The sequence below is a fragment of the Oryx dammah genome, unplaced genomic scaffold (assembly GCF_014754425.2).
Source record: "Oryx dammah isolate SB20612 unplaced genomic scaffold, SCBI_Odam_1.1 HiC_scaffold_17, whole genome shotgun sequence".
Lineage (NCBI taxonomy): Eukaryota > Metazoa > Chordata > Mammalia > Artiodactyla > Bovidae > Oryx > Oryx dammah.
In genome coordinates this window covers 43,819,131-43,844,072 of record NW_024070201.1, presented here as the reverse complement: position 1 = coordinate 43,844,072, position 24,942 = coordinate 43,819,131, and the positions used below count along the sequence as shown (strand labels likewise).

Below are 24,942 nucleotides of genomic sequence, written 5' to 3'. Positions count from 1 at the left end.
AAAAGGAAAGATAGAAGCATTTGAATGCAGAGTTCCAAAGAATAGCAAGAAGAGATAAGAAAGCCTTCCTCAGTGATCAATGCAAAGAAGTAGAAGCAAACAACAGAATGGGAAAGACTAGAGATCTCTTCAAGAAAATTAGAGATACCAAGGGAACATTTCATGCAAAGATGGCCTCGATAAAGGACAGAAATGGTATGGACCTAACAGAAGCAGAAGATATTAAGAAGCGGTGGCAAGAATACACAGAAGAACTGTACAAAAAAGATCTTTAAGACCAAGATAACCACAATGGTGTGATCACTCACCTAGAGCCAGACATCCTGGAATGTGAAATCAAGTGGGCCTTAGAAAGCATCAGTACGAACAAAGCTAGTGGAGGTGATGGAATTCCAGTGGAGCTATTTCCAATCCTGAAAGATGATGCTGTGAAAGTGCTGCACTCAATATGCCAGCAAATTTGGAAAACAGTCTTTACCATTTATTAAATTTAAATAAAGTTCAGTCCAGCAGTATTATCACATAGACCTCTCAGCATAGTCAGAATGTACATAAATCCACTTTTCTTCGCCATAATTTTATCAAAGCTCTTTTCAGCTCACTATTCCTCAGACTGTAGATCAGTGGATTCAGCAGACGTGTTAAAAGTGAGTAAGACAAGGACATCAACTTCTTGGTTTCTGGGGAGTAGCCAGATTTAGGTTGTAAGTAAGTCATACTGGCTGTGCCATAGAAGAGAGTAACAGATGTGAGATGGGAGGCACAGGTGGAAAAGGCCTTTTGCCTCCCAATGGTTGATGGCATCTTCAGGATGGCAAAGAGAATTCGAATGTAAGACAGAATTATCAACATGAAAGGAACCATGATAATCAAAATGGTGCCAGTGAAGGCATAGATTTCAAACAAAAATGTGTCTGCACATGCCAGCTCTAGCACTGCTGGAGTTTCACAAGAGATATGATTGATTTCACTGGGGCCACAAAAGGGAAAACTAGAAACCCATGTTGTTTGTACAGTACCTAACATGAAACCCAAAGTCCATGAGCCTGTAACTAATTTCATAAAAACCCGTTTGTTCATAATCATTGGGTAGCTCAGAGGATGGCAGATTGCAGCAAATCGGTCATAAGCCATTGCCCCTAGGAGAAAACATTCGGTCCCACCAAAAAAAAGAATAAAATACATCTGTGCAAAGCAGCTCACAAACGAAATTGACGTTTTTTCATTGGAGAGGACCACCAGCATTTCAGGCATAATGACTGCACTGATACTAACATCCACCACAGACAAGTTCTGGAGGAACAGGTACATGGGAGCATGCAGGCTCTGTTCCAGGCAGATGACGACTATAATGATGGCATTTCCTATCAATGTCAGCAGATAAATAGTCAAGAAAATCCCAAAGAGCCACCCTTGGAGTTCAGGAAAGTCAGAAAAGCCCAAGAGGATAAACTCAACCACAGAGCTTTGATTTTGCCTTTTCATTTCAATAGTGGAGCATATTTTGCATTTATGGGCATAGTATATAAATTATGAAGTCACAATTCAATAGCTATGTTTTCATTCAACCCTAGATATTCTTAGGAGAAGATATAAAGAACTCATTCTGACAAAAATTCAGTTTGGCAATTTTGGAGAGTGGACAATTATTCAAATTAATGAATCTTTTCCCGAAAAAAGGAGGAAGGGAAGAAGTCTGGCTCAGAAATCTTGTCTGAAAAGTACAAAATAATATCAAAATCCTTTTCCAACTTGTGTAGCTTGAAAATGAAAATAGTCTTAAAACAAATGTTTTATAAAATATAAAAGTTAACAACTGGAAAAACATACCCATGAAATTTTTTATGTCTAATAATTCAAAGATACAGCACGGTCAATTGTTATTTATTATAACTATTTGTCTAGTTCAAAATCCCTTTTGTGATTTGGTTAAATATGAAAACTCTACAGAAAAATAAAAAGGGACTTGTGTTTCAGATCTTAGGTGGTCTGTAAATAATGAGAAGTGACTTCAGTTTAGTGATTTTTTCATAGACTGCGAAATAATAGTCAATTATCTTGCAACTGACCTTCATAGAAAATATTCAGGGTTAATTCTTTATGGTTCATCTTCGTCATGATGATTTTAAGAAAAGTCCAATTTTGATCATTCCAAAATTGTGATTTAAATGTGTTTTTTCTCTCTATTTTTTCTCTTTTACTCTCCCTCTCACCAAGAAGTTAATCATTAATTATTCAACAAACACTGATTGAATACCTACCATTTTCTGGGCTCAGTAATCTCAGGTACACATTTAATCCCACAACTCAACAAAGAGCTGGAAACACTACACAAAATAACATTCTATCCTTGTCTCAGTATTCTCTAAGTCCTAGCTCTATCTTTGTCCATTGTCCATTACCATCAATTGTCAAAAAGTTCATCCAGGCTTTTCCATAACATCTTACAGAAAAGATATATATATATGGATTTAGATTATACATATAAATATGAACTCTAACTCCCTCACTAAAATATTAACTCCAGGAGTCAAAGATTTTTTTTTGTTTTTTTGCTATACTCACAATGTCTATAACACCCTCTGGCCCATAATAAATGTTAAACCAAATTTAGATTAATAAAGGAATAAAAAATGAAGAAAATCCAAAGAACCTTTAAGGAAAAGAGAGTCAAAGGAAAGTGCACAACACTTTTGGGAAGCAGAGGTGATAACAAATGCTTCAGACATTCCAGTGAGGTATGGATTACTTCTGATTTGGGACAAAGTAGAAAGAAATATAATCATAGAATGTCATCAGTGAGAAGTACCTTAGGTGAGACAAAGAAAACCAAAGGTGGAGAGATGACTTGCTCAGATCAAAGGTTTTTGATGACAACTTAGCATCCCATTGAAGGCTTACTGGCCCTTGGGTGGTGACTTGAAAATCATCAGGAAGATGATGTGGAACCCAGGAGAACAGAAGATACAGCAAGATGAAGACATTTAATGTCTTGGGTGCAGATCAGTAGGACATTAGTAGACGCTAGAAGGCAAGTTGATTTGTTCTGAATAAATCATCATTAAAATTGAATGTCTGTATTAACCATAACAATTATGTTTAGGATATAAAAATCCCCTAAAATTAATAAAATATACTCACAGGATCAAACATTTAAGATAAATTTCCAAGAAAGAATAATGTGTATTCAATGCCAATATCTAAAAGTGGATGGACTTTGACATTAGAAAATTTAGAGTATAATATAAATAAAATGAAAACTTTTTAGGACTGATTTTAAGCATGTTATGGAAAAAAATGTGAATGGTAAAAAGCAAGTGACCACAGATGTTCCACAATATTCAACTAAGACTATAATGCTCTCTTGATAACTCACTGACACAAAATACTTGAGCAGATCACTTCCTTCTCCAGGTTTCATCCTTACAATGGAAAAAAGTAGGCGTTGGACTTGTTAAACAAGTTCCCTCCCAGTTGCAAACTTCTAAGATTTGATTTTAGTGCATGCAAAGTACTTGACACTTCTAATTATTGCCTGAACCTTTCTCTGAAATGAGGAGAAAAATAAATTGACCAGCATCAACATCAGTTTACTGACTCAAATGTTTCATCTATGTCTAGTGATTCTTAAGCACTGAGACATCACGTGAGCAGCGTCTCCAACTATCAGTGGAAGATGAACTACAAATGGAACACCCACTAATGAGCACACAGCAGAATTTTCACTTTTTTACCTATTGAATCTGCCAATTTAAAGTTCACACTACTTTGTCAGAAGTTTCACCTCTAGTCAAAACCCATTTCCTCATAAATACAACTCAGTGATTCAGTGTACTGATGCTAGAACAATATATGGCGTTGAATCATATGGCCTGGGGAGCCCATCCCTGGAGAACTTGGAATTACTTTGTACATGCTTTCTTGTATTTTTGCATAACTAAAGAGACTTGAAATTGGGCCCCTCAGGTGAGAAATCTCAGAGGGACTAACCTGGAGCACCACTCCTTAATATTCCTACAGGGACTAAACACCTCCTTACACAAGAAACTCAATTTCACCATGACATCTCCCAATAGCAAGTAGAAACAGAGGCTGAAAAAAGTTGTAAATGTGAAAGAAGAGAGTGGTGGGATAAGGGTGTGAGCAAAAGTAGGATGATAATTGGATGGAATGTATATTTTGTGCAATGATGAGAAACAAGTTAAGGCAAGTAGATTAAAGCCTCTTTGTAATAAGTCTGGATGCCAAATCTCTAGCCCTATTCAAGAAACTTTGATCATTTGTATTACAAATACAGTCACTAAAATATTTTTACCAAAAATGTCACTACAATCAACGTCATAGATAGATCTTTTAAACTAGGAGTCAAAAGCTAGAATAGTTTGTATGTTGTGAACAAGTCATTTAACTTCTCTGATTCTATTGCTTCCTCTGTAAAACAAACATTAACATTACATATTCCAGAAAAACATCTACTTCTCTTTCATTGACTGTGCTAAAGCCTTTGTGTGGATCACAACAAACTGGAAAATTCTTCAAGAGATGGGAATACCAGACCACCTTGTCTGCCTCCTGAGAAACCTATATTCAAGTCAAGAAGCAACAGTTGGAACCAGACATGGAACAACGGACTGCTTCAAAATTGGAAAAGGAGTATATCAAGGCTGTATATTGTCACCCTGCTTATTTAACTTATATGCAGAGTACATCATGCAAAATGCCGGGCTGGATGAAGCACAAACTGGAATCAAGACTGCTGGGAGAAACATCAGTAACCTCAGATATGACACCACCCTTATGGCAGAAGAAGATGAACTAAAGAGCCTCTTGATGAAGGTGAAAGAGAAGGGTGAAAAAGCTGACTTAAAGCTCAACATTCAAAAAGCTAAGATCATGGCATCTGGTCCCATCACTTCATGACAAATAGATGGGGAAAAAGTGGAAACAGTGACAGACTTTATTTTCTTGGGCTCCAAAATCGCTGGACAGTGACTGAAGCCATGAAATTAAAAGACACTTGCTCCTTGGAAGGACAGCTGTGACAAACTTAGTCAGTGTATTAAACAGCAGAGACATCACTTTGCCGACAAAGGTACGTCTAGTCAAAGCTATGGTTTTTCCAGTAATTATGTATGGATGTGAGAGTTGGACCATAAAGAAGGCTGAGTGCTGAAGAATTGATACCTTTGAATTGTAGTGCTGGAGATGACACTTGAGAGTCCCTTGGAATGCAAAGATATCAAACCAATCAATCCTCAAGAATATCAACCCTGAATATTCATTGGAAGGACTGATGCTAAAGCTCCAATACTTCGGCCATCTGATGCGAAGCATTGACTCATTGGAAAAGACCCTGATGCTGGGTAAGACTGAAGGCAGGAGGAGAAGGGGACAATGAAGATGATGAGATGGTTGGATGGCATCACCGACTCAATGGAAATGAGTTTAAGCAAACTCTGGGAGATGGTGAAGGACAGGGAAACCTGTTGTGCTGCAGTCCATGGGGTTGCAGAGTCAGACACAACTGAGCAACTCAACAACAACAATATTACATATGAGAATCAAGGACTCACGGATCATCTAAATTGATCTAAACAATTAAGGAGACCACTGGCTCAGTCCCAACAGAGTGAATAGATGCCTGAATCTGTAGGTGTGGCTTGTCCAGAGCTAGGCAATGTGGTCGAAATGCAGCTTACCTATGTCTACTTCTCATCACTGCAGGTTTTTGGAGCAGGTTCCGCCTTCAAGGAAGCTTTTTCAGGACTTCCTTGGCGATCCAGTGGCTAAGACTCCATACTCTCAATGCAGGGGAGAAGGGTTTTATCCCTGCTCGGGGAGCAAGATCCCAAATACTTGACCTAAAGATTCTGCATGTCATGACCAATAGTTCCCACATGCTGCAACTAAGATCCAGCACAGCCAAATAAATAGTTTTTATTTTAAATGAAGCTTTCTCCTCCTGTCAGCAATAGGTTTCCAACAACACTTAGAGATTCACTCTATTTAATCTGTATCCAGTGGGAAATATACTATTAATAATTATTCTATCTGCTTGTGTGCCATCTGTGTTTCTGATACAGTAAAGATGAAAATCACTATAAGCAGCACATCTTGGAGGACAAAACCAATAATCCTGTTATTGCAACAAGGAGAATTAGATGCAGAAGACATGCTACTATACATAGAAAACCCTAAAGACTCCACACAAAAAATGCTAGAACTGACAAATTCCACAAGGTAGCAGGATACAAGCTTCCCACTTTTGTGGGGAAATGTCTGTTCAGGTTCTTTGCTTCTTTTAATTGAATTATTAAGGGTTTGCTATTGATCTGTATGAGCTCCTTGTTTTTTTTTTAATATTGACCCCTCATCAGATAGATGGGTGCAAATATATTCTCCCACTCCATAGGTTGTCTGTTTGTTGATCATTTCTTTGGCTATGTAGAAGGTTTTTAATTTGATATTCAATGTCAATGAAATTTTGCCCTATGTTTTCTTCTTGGAGTTTTACATTCTCGGGTCTTGTGTTGAATCCATTTTGAGTTAATTTTTGTGAAGAGTGTAATACAGAGTTCCAATTTCATTCTTGCATATGAATGTCCAGCTTTCAGTATTATTTATTGAAGAAATTATCTTTTTCCAGTGTAGCATCTGGGCTCCCTTGTCAAATAATGTGTTCATATAGGTGAGGGTTTATTTCTGGGGTCTCAATTCTATTCCATTGGCTTATATGTCTGTTTTTTTTAATGCCATTACCATACTGTTTTGATTGCTATAACTCTGGAATTTAGTTTGATACCAGGAAGTGTAATGCCTTCAGCTTTGTTCTTTCTCAGGATACTTTGGCTACTTGAGGTCCTTTGAGGTTCCATATACACTTTAGGACTGTTTTTTCTATTTCTGTGGAAAATGTCATTGGAATTTTGATAGGGACTGCATTGAATTTATCATTTTGGGTAGTATGAACTTTTTAACAATATCAGTTCTTATGTTCCATGAACAAGGCATATTTTTCCATTTGTTTGTACCTTCACTTTCTTTTACCTATGTCTTATAGTATTCAATACATAGATATTTCACCTCCTTGGTTAGATGTACTCACGTATTTTATTGTTTTTGATGCTATAGTAAATGGGATTTTCTTTACCTCCTTCTCAGATAGTTTGTTCTTTGTGTACAGAAATATAACTGCTTTGTGACTGTTGGAATGGTATCGTGCAACTTTAATGATTTTGCTAATTAGTTATAACAGATTCTTGCTGGAGTCTTTGGATTTCCCATATATAAGATGTTATCATCTGCCAACAAAAACAATTTTACTTCTTCCTTTCCAATTTGGATGCCTTTTATTTATTTGTTGTCTAATTGCCCTGGCTAGGACTTCAAATACTGTGTTGAATAGAGGAAGTGAGAATGGGCACCCTTCATTTATTCCTGATCTTAAATTTTCAACCTTTCATCATTGAACATGATGTTACCTGTAGGCTTGTCATATAAGAACTGTATTATGTTGAGGTACATCTCTTCAATACTCATACTGTTGAAAGTTTTTATCCTGAAAGGATGTTGGATTTTGTCAAAACCTTTCTCTACATCTCTAGAGATTTTGGTGTGGTTTTTACCTTTCATTTTATTAATGTGGTATGCCACATTACTGACTTGCATATGTTGAATCATTTTTGCTTCCCAGGAATAAATCTTATTGATAATGGTGTATGATATTTCTAACATGCTATTGAGTTCAGTTTGCAAGTACTTTGTTGAGAATTTTTTTTACACTGATATTCATCAGGGATATGGCTTTTAGTTTTTTATTCTTAAAGTTGCTATATCTGGATTTGTTATCAGGATAATAGTGACAGGTAAAATGAGCTTGGAGTGTTCCCTTCTCTTTAATTTTTAGAAGAGTGAAGATTGCCATTTAATTTTTCATTAAATATTTGGTAGAATCTACCTGGAGAAGGAAATGGGAACCCACTCCAGTATTCTTGCCTGGAGAATCCCATGGAGGGAGGAGCCTTGTAGACTACAGTCCCTGGGGTTGCAAAGAGTCGGACATGACTGAGCTACTTCAATTTCACCAGTGAAACCATCTGATCTTGGGCTTGTAGGAAAACTTGTAGGAAAATTTTTGATTACTAACTCATTTTCCTTACTAGTAACTGATATATACAGATTTTCTCTTTCTTTATGATTCAGTCTTGGTAGATTGTATGTTTTAAGGAACTTTTCCACTACTTCTAGATTGTTCAGTGTTGGCTTGGAATTATTCATAGTAGTCTCTTATAACTCAAATATATTTGTATGATATCATTTATAATGTCTCCTCTTTCATTTCTGATTATATTTATTTGAGTCCTCTTTCTTTTTCTTCGTGAATCTGGATAAAAGTTTGTCAATTTTATCTTTTCTAAAAATCAGTCCTTTATTTCATTGATCTTTTCTACTGTTTCCTTATTCCCTATTTCAGTTATTTCTGCTCTCATATTTATTATTTCCCTTCTTATGTGAACTTTGAGCTTATTTTATATTTCTTTTTCTAGTTCCTTGAGGTGTAATGTTAGTTGTTTTGTCTGATATAAGTGTAACTATCATTGCCTTCTTTTGGTTACCATTTGCTTGGAATATTCTTTTCTGCTTCTTCACATTCAGCCTAGATGTGTCATTAAAGCTAATATAAGTCTCTTGTAGGCATCCATTCAGCCATTCTATGTCTTTGATTAGAGAATTTAATCCATCTACATATATTTAAAGTAGTTATCAATTGGTAACTTATTATTGCCATTTTGTTTCTCAATTTTTTGTAGTTCCTTTGTTCTTTTCTTCCTCTCTTGCTGTCTCCTTTGAGATTTGATGACTTTTCCTGGTGATATGCTTTGGTTTCTTTTTCTTAATCTTTTGTATTATCTACTACAGAGTTTTTCTTTGTGGCTATTAAGAGGCTTACAATATATATAAGCTTACTATATATATAAGAAATATAACATCCTATTTTAAGTTGGAAACAACTATGACAGCATACAGATATTATACTTTTACTTCTCTGCTCTCACATTTTAGGTTTGGATGCCAAAGTATACCATTTTTGTACTGTGTATCCAATAAAAAATGGTTGTGGTTATAGTTATTTTTAATAAGAGTTGAAAGTGATTCATAGATCACCATTAGTATATTGGAGAATCTGAAGTTTACAATATACTTAACTTCATTTTTGTTTTTTATATTATGTTCACATTGTCAATATTCTTTCATTTTACCTTAAAGAGGTCCCCTTAGATTTCTAATTTGAATGGTAATGAACTCCCTCATTTTGTTTTTTTTTTGGGGGGGAGGGAATAAGTCTTCTACGTTTTTGAAGGATGCTTTACTGGGTACTCCTATTTGTCAGTGTTTTCTTTTTTTCTTCTTATAATATTTTGACTATATCATCCCATTCTCTCCTGGCCTGCAAAGTTTCTATTGAGAAATCCATCTTAAGTGGAAAACCTTTTATGTGTCAAATCACTTTCTCTTGCTTCTTTCAAAATTCTCTCTTTGTCTTCAAATCTTGAAAATTTCATTGTAATGTGTCTTGATGAATTCTTTTTCAGCTCAACCTATTTGGGTACCTTTCATCATCATGAATCTGGCTGTTCATTTCTCTCCCTAAGTTTGAAATGTTTTTAACCACTATTTAATTAGACTTCCTGTTGCTTTCTCTCTCTTTTCTTACTGTGATTTCTACAACATATATTTCAAATGATAGTCTTTTGAGAAATTTTGAACAACAGAGACAGAACCTGTTGGAAGAATTTGTATATGCCTGTTTGATGCCCTACTGAAAAGTATACCACATTCAAATATTATTCAAACTAATCTCAAATATTTGATGATGAAATTTCATTGTGAAAATCCAATCAATTTTATACCTACATTTCTGATTGTAATAGAGGTAATAGCAATTAAAACATTTTTTTCACAATTGAGTGACAGCTTTAAATGAAAATAATATATTACCTTTTCATTATCATTCCAAAAACAGAAATTAAGGACTGTAAGAGCTCATATGATGTAGATTCAATAAATGGTCCCTCTTTATTCACTGATCAGTTCAGTTCAGTCAGTTCAGTCGCTCAGTCATGTCCAACTCTTTGTGACCCCATGAATCGCAGTACGCCAGGCCTCCCTGTCCATCACCAACTCCCGGAGTTCACTCAGACTCATGTCCATCGAGTCAGTGATGCCATCCAGCCATCTCATCCTCGGTCGTCCCCTTGTCCTCCTGCCCCCAATCCCTCCCAGCATCAGAGTCTTTTCCAATGAGTCAACCCTCCGTGTGAGGTGGCCAAAGTACTGGAGTTTGAGCTTTAGCATCATTCCTTCCAAAGAAATCCCAGGGCTGATCTCCTTCAGAATGGACTGGTTGGATCTCCTTGCAGTCCAAGGGAATCTCAAGAGTCTTCTCCAACACCACAGCTCAAACACATCAATTCTTCAGCGCTCAGCCGTCTTCACAGTCCAACTCTCACATGACTACTGATAGAAACATTCAAATATGAAGCAAGCATGAAATGTTTCAAATATTGTAATTTGGGATATAATTCACGCTGAGAAAGACCACACAGTGATGTGACTCAAGAATCAATTGAAAATATGCCCAATTAGTTAATCATAGTACTTTCACACAATTAAAAAAAAAAACACCCATTGTTTATAAACAAAGTGTCTAGAGGTAGTATGGGCCTACAAAACCAAATTTAATACAAATCTCTAAAAATAGATGCCTATAAGTGAAAAGGTACCAGTACAATCAAGCGTTATTTCAGGAAAGTTCCCATGGAGTCCTCTGGTCACCAACATTGGATGAGCATCTCGAAAAATACCAAGAGAAATACTCTTCTGAATTATAACCTGTTTCAGCCCATGAATGAGAGCCATGTCTATCTCCCCCAAACAGCTACACTTTGTTTACTCATTCATGGAACAGCTTTCACTCCAAAAATATAAACCTCATCTATTTATTGATCGCGTTAAGCTCTACCTTATTACTGCAACAAAGTGGGCCTTCAAGTCTACCTGACAGAACTACAATCATTTTGAAAAGTAATTCTATAATAGCTATTAAAATCTATAAGCACAATTGATCTTCATCCCTTCAGGCCCACTTTGAGGAATGTATCATAGAGAAATAAAACAGTCGCACAGAGTTGGGCATGACTGAAGCAACTTAGCAGCAGCAGCAGCAGCATACCTGAACATATGCAAGTAGGTGTTCATCTGAGCTTTGTTTAAATGACCATAGCACAGTGATGATTTGGATATTCATATACAGTAACAGATGCCTACTGATGCAAAGAACTGACTCATTTGAAAAGACCCTGATGCTGGGAAAGATTGAAGGCAGGAAGAGAAGGGGACAACAGAGGATGAGATGGTTGGATGGCATCACCGACTCAATGGACATGAGTTTGAATAAACTCCAGGAGTTGGTGATGGACAGGGAGGCCTGCCTTGTGCAGTCCATGGGGTCTCAAAGAGTCAGACACGACTGAGCGACTGAACTGAACTGATACAGTAACAGATGAACAATTAAGTTAAATGTCATCAAAAATTATGTATCTATGACAAATAAGGACAACAGTACATTGTCAAAAGAGAGGAATCCCTGCTATATTTTCAAACTTGGAGAACTTTAAATATATTCATATCAAGAAATGCAAACTATTTTCACCATTATTACATTTAAATAGAGTTTAGTAGCAGTGACCAATATCACATGGCTTCTCAGCACAGTCAAAACGTGTGTAAATCCATCTATATTATCTTATATGAAATAGATCACCAGTCCAGGTTTGATGCATGAGATAGGGTGCTCAGGGCTGGTGCACCGGGATGACCATGGGGGAAGGGATGGGGAGGGATGTGGGAGGGGGGTTCAGGATGGGGAACACATGTATACCCATGGCTGATTCATGTCAATGTATGGCAAAACCCACTACAATATTGTAAAGTAATTAGCATCCAATTAAAATAAATTAATTAATTTAAAAACAAAAGTTACAGACTGGAGAGAAAATATTTGCAAACTATATATCCAACAAAGAACTAGTATTTTTAATATATAAAGAACCTTCTAAACTGAACATTAGAGATCTCTGTTATTTTTTGTAACTACATGTAAGTCTATAATCATCTCAAAATTTAAAAAGTTAATTAAAAAATGTATGTAAATCCACTTTTCTTTGCCATAATTTCATCAAAGAACTTTTCATCTCACTGTTGCGCAAGCTGTATATCAGTGGATTCAGCAGAGGTGTAAGAAGAGAGTAAGCCAAGGACATCAGCTTCTTGGTTTCTGGGGAGTAGCCAGATTTGGGTTGTAAGTAAGTCATATTGGCTGTGCCATAGAAGAGGGTAACAGACGTGAGATGGCAGGCACAGGTGGAAAAGGCCTTTTGCCTCCCAGTAGTTGATGGCATCTTCAGAATGGCAAAGAGAATTCGAATGTAAGACAAGAGTATCAACAAGAAAGGAATCATAGCAATCAAAATGGTGCCAGTGAATGCGTAGATCTCAAACAAAAAGGTGTCTGCACATGCCAGCTCTAACACTGGGGGAGTCTCACATGAAAGATGATTAATTTCACTGGAGCCACAAAAGGGAAAACTAAACACCCATGTGGTCTGCACAGTAGCCACCATGATTCCTGAGACCCATGAGAATATAATTAATTTCATGAAAACCCTTCTGTTCATAATCATTGCATAGTTCAGAGGATGGCAGATTGCAGCAAATCGGTCATAAGCCATTGCTCCCAGAAGAAAACATTCAGTCCCACCAAAAAGAAGAATGAAATACATCTGCGAAAAACAGCCTGCAAAAGTGATCACAGTTTTTTCATTGGAGAGGACCACCAGCATTTCAGGCATGATGACTGCACTGAAACCTACTTCCACCACAGACAAGTTCAGGAGAAATAGATACATGGGAACATGGAGGCTCTGTTCCAACGAGATAACAACTATAATGATGGCATTTCCTATCAGAGTCACTAGGTAAATAACCAAGAAAACCTGGAAGAGCTGCCTTTGGAGTTCAGGAAAATTAGAAAAGCCCAAGAGGATGAATTCAACCACAGAACTTTGGTTTTGCCTTTTCATTTTGGTAGTACAGCATGTAATATTTTATGGCAAAAAATGTAAATTATGAAGCCACAATCCAATAATAGAGTTTAGGTCTCCATTCACCTCAAATAATCCTGGTAAAAGCTGTAAAGAGGAAGCTATCTTGACAGAAGTTATTTTGACAATTTTGAAAAATGGCCAGTTATAAGAAATAAATGTATCTTTCAAATATAAAAGGAGAATGAACACTTCTGGCTTATAAATCTTATCAGAATAGCACAAAATAATATCAAAGTTCTTATTTTCTAGTGCAATTCATACCCTATATATTTTGATATTTTAGCATAACTTGAAAGCAAACATAAATAGCTTGTGTCACATTCCTATTACATTGCTGTCAGTTTCCCCAGTTTTATATAAGTATGAAATCTAACACCACAGAAAATAAAGTATCAAAAGTGACAAAAGGAAAAAGATACCCACAAAAATTTTATAACAACCAAACAATTTAAAGTTACAGCACAATTGATACATGTTTATTACAAATATTCATAGGTTAAAAATTGTTGTATGTGACTCGGTTAAATGTGACAACAGTCTGCAGAAGCATATAGTGAAGGTTGTAGTATTACTTAAATTCAATGATCTGTAAACTAAGTGAATAATTGACTTCAGGTTTATTGATAACTTCCTCAACTGGTCATGGCAAGTTGTGTTGATACTAGCTTCACCATGGCCCATTCTTGTGAACCACAATGACTTATGAAAAAAAACTAAGTTTTGAAGATTGTGAAATGGTGATTTTAAAGATTCTTTCTCCCTCCCTCCCTCCTTTCCTCCCTCCCTCCCTCCTTTCCTCCCTCTCCCTATTCTATCACTAAGTTCATCAAAATGTTCATTTCATTATTTCTTATTCAACAAACACAGAAAGAGCATCTACCATTTTCTAGGCTCAGTAATCTCTGGAACTTTTGATTTCACAGCTCAACAAAGAGCTGACAACACAACATAAAATAGCATTTGATTCCTGGGTCAGGAAGATCTGCTGGAGAAGGGATAGGCTACCCACTCCAGCATTCTTGGTCTTCCCTTGTGGCTCAGCTGGTAAAGAATCCACCTGTAATGTAGGAGACTTGCGTTCGAGCCCAAGGTTGGGAAGATCCCTTGGAGAAGGGAAAGGCTACTCATTCCAGTATTTTCCGTAGAGAATTCCATGAATTGTATAGTCTATGGGGTCCCAAAGAGTCGGACACAACTGAGCGACTTTCACTTACTCACTCACTCATATACTTCAGTACCTTCTAACTTTCTATCATTTATATCTTACCCAACATCTCCAGTGTGAAAACTCCAGAAGGGCAAAGATTTTCTTTTGTTCTTTGTTGTCACAATACCCATAAGAATCCATGACTCATAATATATGCTAAACAAATATGTGATGAATACAGAAAACAGGAAATCGAGACAGTATTTTAAAGGCATAGAGTGTCAGAAAGAAAAATAACATCAGCACACCATCCTATTGGGAAGCAAGAGTAATAAGTGTTTTAGACATTTCAATGAGAAAAACATTACTTCTAAATGGAAAAGGAAAGTGAATAACCATAATTAGAGGTGTCATGTGTGGAAGATACATCAGGTGGAAAGATCAATACGTGAGCGAGACTGAATTGCTCAAGTAAAAAGGCATTTGATGACAACTTACACTAGAATCAAGACCTACCGGTCATTGTATGATATCTTGAAAACCAGTGGAAGTTCACTGTGTCAGATGAAAAGGACAGAAAACAAGTCTTCAGTACAGATCAGTATCACATAAGCAGACAGTAGAAGGCAAGCTGACTTATTCCTGAACTTGACCTTAATCATGTATTAACATCAATGTCTGTATCATCCATAATAGTTATATTTGTATGTAAAGATTCTCCTAAATTTAGTATTTAAACTGAAAGATCAAATACCTAAATTTCTAACAGAGAAAAAAATAATGTGTATTCAGTTCCAAATATTTTAAAGTGGATAGGTTTTTAAACTAGAAAATTTAGAATATTGTATACACAAAGTGGAAAACTTTTAAAGGACTTTTTAAAAGCATGCTCACCATGGAAAGAGCAAATAACCACACATGATCCACATTTTATCTATAACTTATAAGATTATAATCTTGTCTTGATAACCCTCTGACATAGAATACTTGCGCAGATCACTCCATTTTCTAAGTTCGAGTCCTCCAACTGAAAAGGTAGGCAGTGGGCTCATTTACCAAATTCCCTTTCAGTTGCAATGTTCTAAGATTTGATGATTAGTGCATGAAAAGTACTTACATCTCTAATTACTACCAAAAATTTTTCTCTGAAAAGAAAAAGAAATTGACCAGCATCAACACCAAAGAGTCTACCAATTCAAATGTTTGATCTGTGTCTAGTGATTCCTGAGCACCAAGACATCACTTCAACAGCATTTTCAACTATAAGATGAAGATGAATTGTAAGTGGAAACCTAACAAGCACACAGCAGAACCTTCACTTTGGTTCCTACTGGCTCTGTCATTTTAAAGTTCACACTACTTTACTAGATATTTTACCTCCAGTTAATAGCCACCTTCTCAGTCAGAGATTCTGTGCATTGGTGCTATAACATATGACATTGAATCACATGCCCTGGAGAATCCACCCCTGGAGAACTTGCAATCACCTTTATACATGTTTTCTTGTATTTTTACATGATAACTAAGGAGGTTTGAACTTGGCCCTTAAGGTAAGAAAGCCCAAGAGGGCTAAACTGGAGCACCACTCCTTTGTATTCCTACAGGGAATAAATACCTTCTCACTCAAAAAACTCAGCTTCACCAAGACATCTCCCAACAGGAAGTGGAAACAATGACTGAATAAAGGATGAAAATGGGGAAAGAAAAGAGAGGTGGGAAGAGGGTGTGAGCAAAGGCAGGTGAGCCAGAGGGAAAGGAATGACTGGATGGACTGTACAGTTAGTGCAGTGGTGGGAAATAAGTTAGTGGTGGGAAAAACAGTTAGGGCAGTAGTGGGAAATAAGTAGATAGAAGACTCTTTGCAAAATAAAAGCCTTGATGCCCTCTCACCCAGCAAGAACTTTTTATCTTTTGTAGTAGAAATATAGAGCCACTGAAAATTTTAGGAGAAAAATGTAATTAAAATTTATTTCATTGACAGAGTCTTTAAACCAGCAGTCAAAAAATCTGGACTAGCTTGTCTAATTTGAGCAAATCATCTAACTTTCCTGATTATATTACTTTCTCTGTAAAATAATCATTAATATTATTGATCTCCACTGCATATTTGTGAAAATCAAGGGACTCAAGGATGAGTCTAAACTGTCTTATACAATTAAAGCCATTGGTTCAGTCTCAAAAGAGTGAAGAGTGAATGAATCTGCAGGTTTGGCTTTGTCCAGAACTGGATGGTGAGTCTGGAATGCAGGTTCCCTTTGTCTACTTCCTATTGTTGCTTTCCTGATGTAGGTTGTTCCATTCTCAAGGAATCTCACCTTTCCTGGCAATTATAAGGCTGCCCTCTACATTGAGAGGCTCATTCCATCTAATCTGTCCCATGGGAAATGTACCAGTTACTCTGAGGAAAAAGGATGTTCTTTACAGAATCCAATCCAAGGAATATTTCCATATCATTCAGTATAGGGATAACACCCTATTTATGAGCCAGTCATGTGCAGTAGGCATGGGAAATGCTACTTAATATATGATTTATCCCATCAATTCCATGGGGGCTTCTGAAATACTGAAATATCGTATTTCTTGCTGTAGGTGGTGGTAACACAGGTGATGTGCCGATTGTGAGAAGTCATCAATATGTGGAGCTATGATTTGCACATTTTCCCATGTGTACATTAGAATTCAATCAAAACTGTATAGAAAAATTGTAGATACAAGCTAAAGGGGATAAAAAGGAAATGATATTAATATCAGGCTATATCTTAAAGGCAATAGTACTAAGTTGAAAAAAATAATAATCTGGAGATTTAACACACCTTCCTCAATGATTGACAGACAATATAGACAACAAAGACATAGAAATGAGAATATTTTAACAATAAAATTTTTATTTATAAGATGATAATGAGAGAGTAAATATAAGTCAGAAACAACAGATTTTATGTGGCTAACTATATTTTCCTCTTAAAATATTTACAAAAATTGATTATGTATTTGTCATAAAGAAAACAATCAATAAATCCAAATTCTTAGCACTCACATACATAATACACTTTGCAATAAAACTGCAGAACAACAACCAAATATGATGAAAGGAAACTAAGGTTTTGGAAATTTAGAAACATTCTGAAATTATCTTTTGCTAACTCAAAGTTGGACATGAACTATAGACTATTAAGAAATGAACTTTTAAATTAAATGACCAGATTTTCATTTATTAATGTCTTCAAAACTTTATTTCTAGTCTTGTCCTAAACTCTGTTCACCCTCAGCATCCCCTCATTTCAGGTAGTAGTAGCTTAAATTTTCTAGTTACACAAACCAAACACCAAGGAGTCATCCTTGAATTCATTTCCACTGCCCTGTCTCCAGCATTGCAGGGAGATTCTTTACTATCTGAGACACCAGGGAAACTCTTTTCCTACCAGTTCAGTTCAGTCGCTCAGTTGTGTCCAACTCTTTGCGACCCCATGGACTGCAGCACACCAGGCCTCCCTGTCCATCACCAACTCCCAGAGTTTACCCAAACTCATGTCCATTGAGTCGGTGATGCCATCCAACCATCTCATCCTCTGTCATCCCCTTTTCCTCCCAACTCATAGTAAATCCATAATCTATCTAAAGCACTATGTTCTAAGTATGGTGTATCAAATTTGAACATTCTCACTCTTCTTAAAAGGGCTTCCCAGTTGGCTCAATGGTAAAGAACCCATCTGCCAAATGCAAGAGATGCAGGGGACACCAGTTCTATTCTTGTGTTAGGAAGATCCCCTGGAAGAGGAAATGGCAACCCCCTCTACTATTCTTGCCTGGAAAATTCCACGGACAGAGGAGCCTGGCAGGGTACTGTCCATAGGGTCACAAAGAGCTGGACACGACTGAGCAATTGAGCATGCACTCACCCTTCCTAAAGCTAATATCCTGATCCAAGTTCCTTTTGTCTCCCAGTTGAATTATTGCCGTAGCCTCTGAACTTCCCCCTTCTTCCTCCCATGCCTCTGCTCAAACCCTCCTAAAGCACCCTATCCCATTCACTGCAGAAGTCACACTTACAAACATAGACTAAAATCTGTTTCCCTAGGCTTCCCTTGTGGCTCAGTGGTAAAGAACTCGCCTGCCAATGCAGGAGACGATCTCTGATCTGAGATCACACATGCTGCGAAGCAGCTAAGCCCGCGTGCAAGGACTTTAGAGCCTGTGCTCTAGAGCCCAGGAACCACAACTATTGAGCCCACACGCTGAAACTACTGGAGCCCCCACACCATAGAGTCCATGCTCGGCAACAAGAGAAGCCCCTACAATGAGAAGCCTATGCATCAAAACAACCCAACATAGCCAAAAATAAATTAAAAAAAATTTTTTTAAAAAAAAGGTCTGTTCCCTCATTGCTCTTGGAGCTCATCTCCATTACATCCTCTTGCTTATTCTCATCCAGCCAAGGTCCCTTGATAGTTTTTGAATCCCCAGATATATTCTCACCCCACAGTTATTGCTTTGCTTTTCCTGAACATGGGCTCTTCCTTTCCAAAATGCTTATTCCCTCATGCCCCTTTGCCCAAGGGATATCTTCTCCAGGAGAACTTCCCAAATCAATCTATTTAAATTGAATCTCAAACCCAACTCTACTATCCTGATTTATTTTTCTCCACAATATTCCTCAGCAGAGATACATCCAAATCATAAGGACAAGTTAAAAATAAAAAGATGGAGAAAGATATTCCAAAATGCTAACCAAAGGAAATTCATGTAATTATATTATTGGGTTGGCTACACAGTTCCTTCAGTTTCTAAGTAAAATAAAAGACACATTTTTCATTTTCACCAAGAATTTTTAATGAACAACATATTCACTGTTTTGTTCTGTTACCTTCTGCCATTTTTCAGGTGACATCATAATTCCATCTTCCTGAAATATTTATCTTTTTGAGCAAACAACTGTTCCAGGTGCCTTTTATACCCTTACAGGGAATTGAAATTTTTTCTATTAAGAGAATTTTGTGGACTCAAATAAATGGAAATCTGAAGGTGCAATGTCTGGTGAATACAGTGGGTGAATCAGAACTTCCCAATCAAGCTGTAACAGTTTTTGCCTGGTAATCAAAAAAACATGTAGTCTTGTGGTAGAAGATTATGCATTTTCTGTTGACTAATTCTGGATGCTTTTGTTGAGTGCTGCTTTCATTTGATCTAATTGGGAGCAGTACTTGCTGGAATTCATCATTTGGTTATCCAGAAGGAACTCATAATAGAGGACTCCCTTCCAATCCCACCATATACACAACATCACCTTCTTTGGATGAAGACCAGCCTTTGGTGTGGTTGGTAGTAGTTCCTTTCACTTGCCTCATGATCTCTTCCATCCCATATTGCTTCACCTCCCATCATTATTTGTTTTAAAAATAGAACATTTTCATTATGTTTAAATAGAGAATTGAAGGCAAATAAATGGTCAAGAAGGGTTTTGTTTTTTTTTCACTTAAACTATGTGGGACCCAAACATCAAAGTGATAAACATAAATAAGCTGGTACAAAACATTTTCAGTGCTTCATTTGGACATTTTGAGTGTGTCAGCTATCTCCCACGTGGTACACTGATTGTTCTTAATTAATGTCTCAATTTAATCACTATCAACTTCAACTGGTTTACCCAACTCTAGAGCATCATCCATGGAGAAATCTCTGGCACAAAGCTTCATGAACCACTTTTGACACATTTAATCTGTCACAGCACCTTCTCCATACACTGCACAAAGCTTTTCTCTGCATTTTAGTTGCATTTTACCTTTCTTAAAATAATAAAGCATAATAAGCCAGGCCATCCTAAAGGAGATCAGTCCTGGGTGTTCATTGGAAGGACTGATGCTGAAGCTGAAACTCCAATACTTTGGCCACCTCATGCGAAGAGTTGACTCACTGGGAAAGACTCTGATGCTGGGAGGGATTGGGGGCAGGAGGAGAAGGGGAAAGACTGAGGATGAGATGGCTGGATGGCATCACCGACTTGATGAACATGAGTTTGAGTGAACTCCAGGAGTTGGTGGTGGACAGGGAGGCCTGGAGTGCTGTGATTCATGGGGTCGCAAAGAGTTGGACACGACTGAGCGACTGAACTGAACTGAAGCCAAAAATGCTGCTTTTTTCTTCCATCTTCAGTATTGAAGTGACTACACAAAAATTCACCAATTGTGTCATTTTCTTAATGCACACTAATGTGATAACTGTCACAATACAATCTAGCAAAATTGTTTCAAATGAAGTTAAAGACAACTAAGTGCTACTAGAGCCAGCTTGTGGAAAATACCAAACAAATTTTTCTGTCAACCCAATACTACCAGAAAAAACAAACTGCAGAGCATGAAGTTTTATTAGGGATAAACTGAACTGGACTCTTAAGGACCTTCATGGATATATTAGCCCCCACTCCCCACCCTGCGTGTATCCCCTGTGTCTTGAAGTAAAAGACTTTGCTTCAGGCCTCCCCTAAGTGTCAAAACCCTGGCTCAAGAGTTAATGATTATGAAATGTGATCATGTAGTAACAAAGAATAGCTGTTAGACTGGGAAACTGGTAATAATTTTGACTATAAATCAACCACATAGCAGAGAGATTGAACTCCCAGTTTCCTGAAAGATAAAGATATAGCTCTGACACACATTCCTAAGTTGTTTGGACAGAAAGCTGACCCCTACCAGATGAAAACTGCTAACCACAGCACATAGTCCCAAGACCAGTTGACCAGAAGGTTGATGATGCTCAAAATTTCACCTTGATACCAAGCAATCTGAGAACTGAGCACAAGTTGATCATGCACCCTCTGGCCCACCTTTTCATATCACCTTAAAAATCCTTCCCTGAAAGCCATTAGGGAGTTCAGGCAGCATGAGCTGCCCATTGCCTTGGCTTAGTGCCCTGCAATAAATGCTGTGCTTTCTTTCAATACAATCTAATGTTCACAGATTTTCATTGCTGTGCACTGGGCAAGTGGACCCAAATCTAGATCCAGTAATAGGAAAAAAAGAGTCACTTTATAATGAGAAAAGTTTCAGTTCTCCAAAAATATGTAAAAATACTAAACCTGTAAGTATCTATTAATATGGCTGCAAAGCATATCAAGCAATTATTTCTTTATGAACGAGCACCCAAAACCTTGTTTGTTTGTCCTATCAATTCTTCACCTTGGGCCACTTCTTAGGTCCCATTTCTATTGTAAAAATACCAAGAGAAACTCTATTTTGAATTATAACCTGTGTGAGTCATGAAGCAAAACAGTTTGGTCTCCTCAAAACAACTGCCCCTTGTTTACACATTCATGGAACAAGTTTTCACTCCAGAAATTAAAATCTCATCTATTCTTAGTGTCTGAAATTCCACCCTATTAGTGCAGCACAGTGGGCCTTCAGGTCCATTTGAAGAATTTATAGTGACTGTGAAAACTAATTCTGTAATAGCTACTAAGATCTATAAACACACATACTCTTCATCCCATGAGACCCAGGCCTATGTCTTATAGAAATAAGATGTTAGTAAATATGAACATATGGAACTAGCTGTTCATCAAAGCATCATCTTAAGGATAATAATCTGGTAAAACTTGAATGTACATGATAGAGGAATAGGCAAATAAATTCTTATATCATATATCATCAAACTTAGGCACCTAGAGAAAATGAATGTGAATAGCCTTTAGAAACAGAGAGCTCCCTGACATGTTTTCAAACTTGGGGAACTCAACAAATTAAATATATTTATATCAAGAAATATAAACTAGTTCATCATTATTACATTAGAGTTTGGTCAGACAGAGGATATTTATCACATGGCTTCTCAGCAAGTCAAAATGTATGTAAATCCACTTTTCTTTGCCATATTTTCATCAAAGCACTTTTCATCTCACTGTTTCTCAAGCTATAGATCAGTGGATTCAGCAGAGGTGTAAGAAGAGAGTAAGCCAATGACACCAGCTTCTTGGTTTCTGGGCAGTAGCCAGATTTGGGTTGTAAGTAAGTCATACTGGCTGTGCCATAGAAGAGGGTAACAGATGTGAGATGGGAGGCACAGGTGGAAAAGGCCTTTTGCTTCCCAGTGGTTGATGGCATCTTCAGAATGGCAAAGAGAATTCGAATGTAAGACAAGAATATCAATGAGAATGGAACAATAATTGTCAGAATGGTGCCAGTGAATGCATAGATCTCAAACAAAAAGATGTCTGCACATGCCAGCTCTAAGCACTGCTGGAGTTTCACAAGAGATATGATTAATTTCATTGGGGCCACAAAAGGGAAAACTAAACACCCATGTGGTCTGCACAGTAGCCACTGTGATCCCTGAGACCCATGAGAATGTAACTAATTTCATGAAAACCATTTTGTTCATAATCATTGGGTAGCTCAGAGGATGGCAGATTGCAGCAAATCAGTCAAAAGCCATTACCCCCAGAAGAACACATTCAGTCACACCAAGAGTGAGTATGAAATACATTTGTACAAGGCAGCCCAAAATAGGAATCCTCATCTTCTCAGTGTTGACCAGCATAACAGGCATAATGACCACACTGATACCCATATCCACCACAGACAAGTTCTGGAGGAACAGATACAAAGGGACATGCAGTCTCTGTTCCAGGGAGATGACAACTATGATGATGGCATTTCCCATCGGAGTCACCAGGTAAACCACCAAGAAAGCCCCAAAGAGCTGCTCTTGGAGTTCAGGGAAGTTAGAAAAGCCCAAGAGGATGAATTCAACCACAGAGCTTTGGTTTTGCATTTTCATGTCAACAGTGGAGCATATATTGTTTTTAAGAACATAGTTATAAAACATATTTTATAAATTATAGTACAAAGTTACAGTCTATAGTACAAAGTTACAGACCTCTGAGTCAGGATCTGCAGTCACCCCAAACAATCTGGGCAGAAGATGAAAAGAGAAGCCCATCCTGATAGAAATTTAGCTTGGCAATTTTGGAGAATGACCAATTATTGTAGCTTAGAAACCCTATCTGATATATAAAAAATAATGTCTAAGTTTTATTGTAACTTGTATACTAATAGTTTGGAATTTAAACTTAATGTTAAAGTAAGTAGGAACATATTGTAACTTAGCTGTCACTTATATAACATTTCTAAAGGTATCACCTATTTTCCTAATTTTATGTAAATATGAAATTTAAGACCACAAAAATATAGTGTCCAGGCTCATATCTGTTTGTGCTGATGAGAAAGTCGAGACATAAATGAAAAGTAAATGTGGGCTAAGGCTATCATCATTTCATTCAAAAGGCTCTGGACAGAGAAATATTTAAATATTTTCAAAAATGGAAAAGATAAGACAATTTGAACTTCCTTTAATATAAAATTACAGTAGGTTCTTACTGCCACAGAATTATATACTGACAGTGAAACTTATGTTACACATATTTAACCATAATAAAAATGTTAACAGATTAAAATTTTTAATTAAAAATATAGTCTCAAGAAGTCACAAAAGGAACAAGGTAACCCACATATAATTTTATAAAATTTTAATAATTGTAAGTATAACAAAGATGATATGTAGTTGTTATAACTATTCATTAGTTCAAAATGACTTGGTTAAATGTGACAGCACTGCAGAAACATACAAAGAGGGTTTATTTCTGAGGTTCCTGTCTTCGGTGATCCATAACTATGTGAATTTGCTTTACATTTGATTTTTGCTCAGACTGTACCTGGACAAATACATAGAAATTCATTCAGATGAGAAATTGGTGGGAGGAGGGGACAGTTCTCATTGGTATATCCCTATAATCATATGTTCTAAGGAAATGCTCATGTTTTATTCACTGTAAACTTATAATTTAAAAGTTTCCCTTCTAGTTCCCTTTTGCTGTCCTCTCTTTCTTCCTTCCTATTAAATTTCTCACCAAGGTGTTCAATTAATCATTAATTATTCAAACAACATTGATTGAGCATCTGCCATTTTTAGCCTCCATGCTCCAAGGCACACTTTGGACACCAGAGCTCAACAGAAAGCAAATCACACAACCTAAAATGGAAAACAAGGCCTCACTCTCTAAGCCAGTAGTTCTAACTCCTACCTCTCATACCATGCTCTAGTTTTTCATTATCTCCTACAGACATTGTATTTACTACTTTTATATATACATCTATACAGACATGGACACATATACAGACATATATATATATATGTATAGATACACAAAAATTCTTTCATTAAACATAAACTCCAGGAGGGCAAAGATTATGTTTTATAATAAGAATGCCTACAACATTTTCTGACCCATAACAAATGCAAAACCAATTTTTTCTTGAACAAATGAAAACAAAATTTAGGAAAATGCAGACTCCACCTTTAAGGAATATTCTATCTACATGACAAGTTAAATCAGTATAAACACTGTCAGGGAACAAGATTAATTACAATGGTCTTAGAGTTTTCAGTGAGGAAAATGTTAGTCTAAATGAGGAGAGATGAAAAACTATATCACAAGAAGTCAGAGGTGGAAGGGCAATTAGACAGGAGGAAGGCTGACTTACTCAAGTCAAAATGTAATTGATGACAACAGCACTAGAATGGAGGCCTTCCAGGTTTCTATGATAGTTTGAAAACCAGGGAATAACATCTGTGGGAGAT

The 24,942-nt window shown here is 36.8% G+C and overlaps 2 protein-coding genes and 1 pseudogene across 2 annotated transcripts; all 3 read right to left on the bottom strand.

The window, feature by feature from the left end:
- Window positions 1–540: 540 nt before the first annotated feature.
- On the bottom strand, window positions 541–1,485 carry LOC120876502 (olfactory receptor 10A6-like). The gene has a single exon (XM_040258449.1). It carries the CDS (start codon window positions 1,483–1,485, stop codon window positions 541–543), a length of 945 nt encoding a protein of 314 aa, XP_040114383.1.
- Window positions 1,486–12,191: 10,706 nt separating this feature from the next.
- Window positions 12,192–13,142, bottom strand: LOC120876501 (olfactory receptor 10A3). The gene has a single exon (XM_040258448.1). It carries the CDS (start codon window positions 13,140–13,142, stop codon window positions 12,192–12,194), a length of 951 nt encoding a protein of 316 aa, XP_040114382.1.
- Window positions 13,143–22,142: 9,000 nt separating this feature from the next.
- Window positions 22,143–23,082, bottom strand: LOC120876500 (annotated as a pseudogene).
- Between the last annotated feature and the right edge of the window lie 1,860 nt (window positions 23,083–24,942).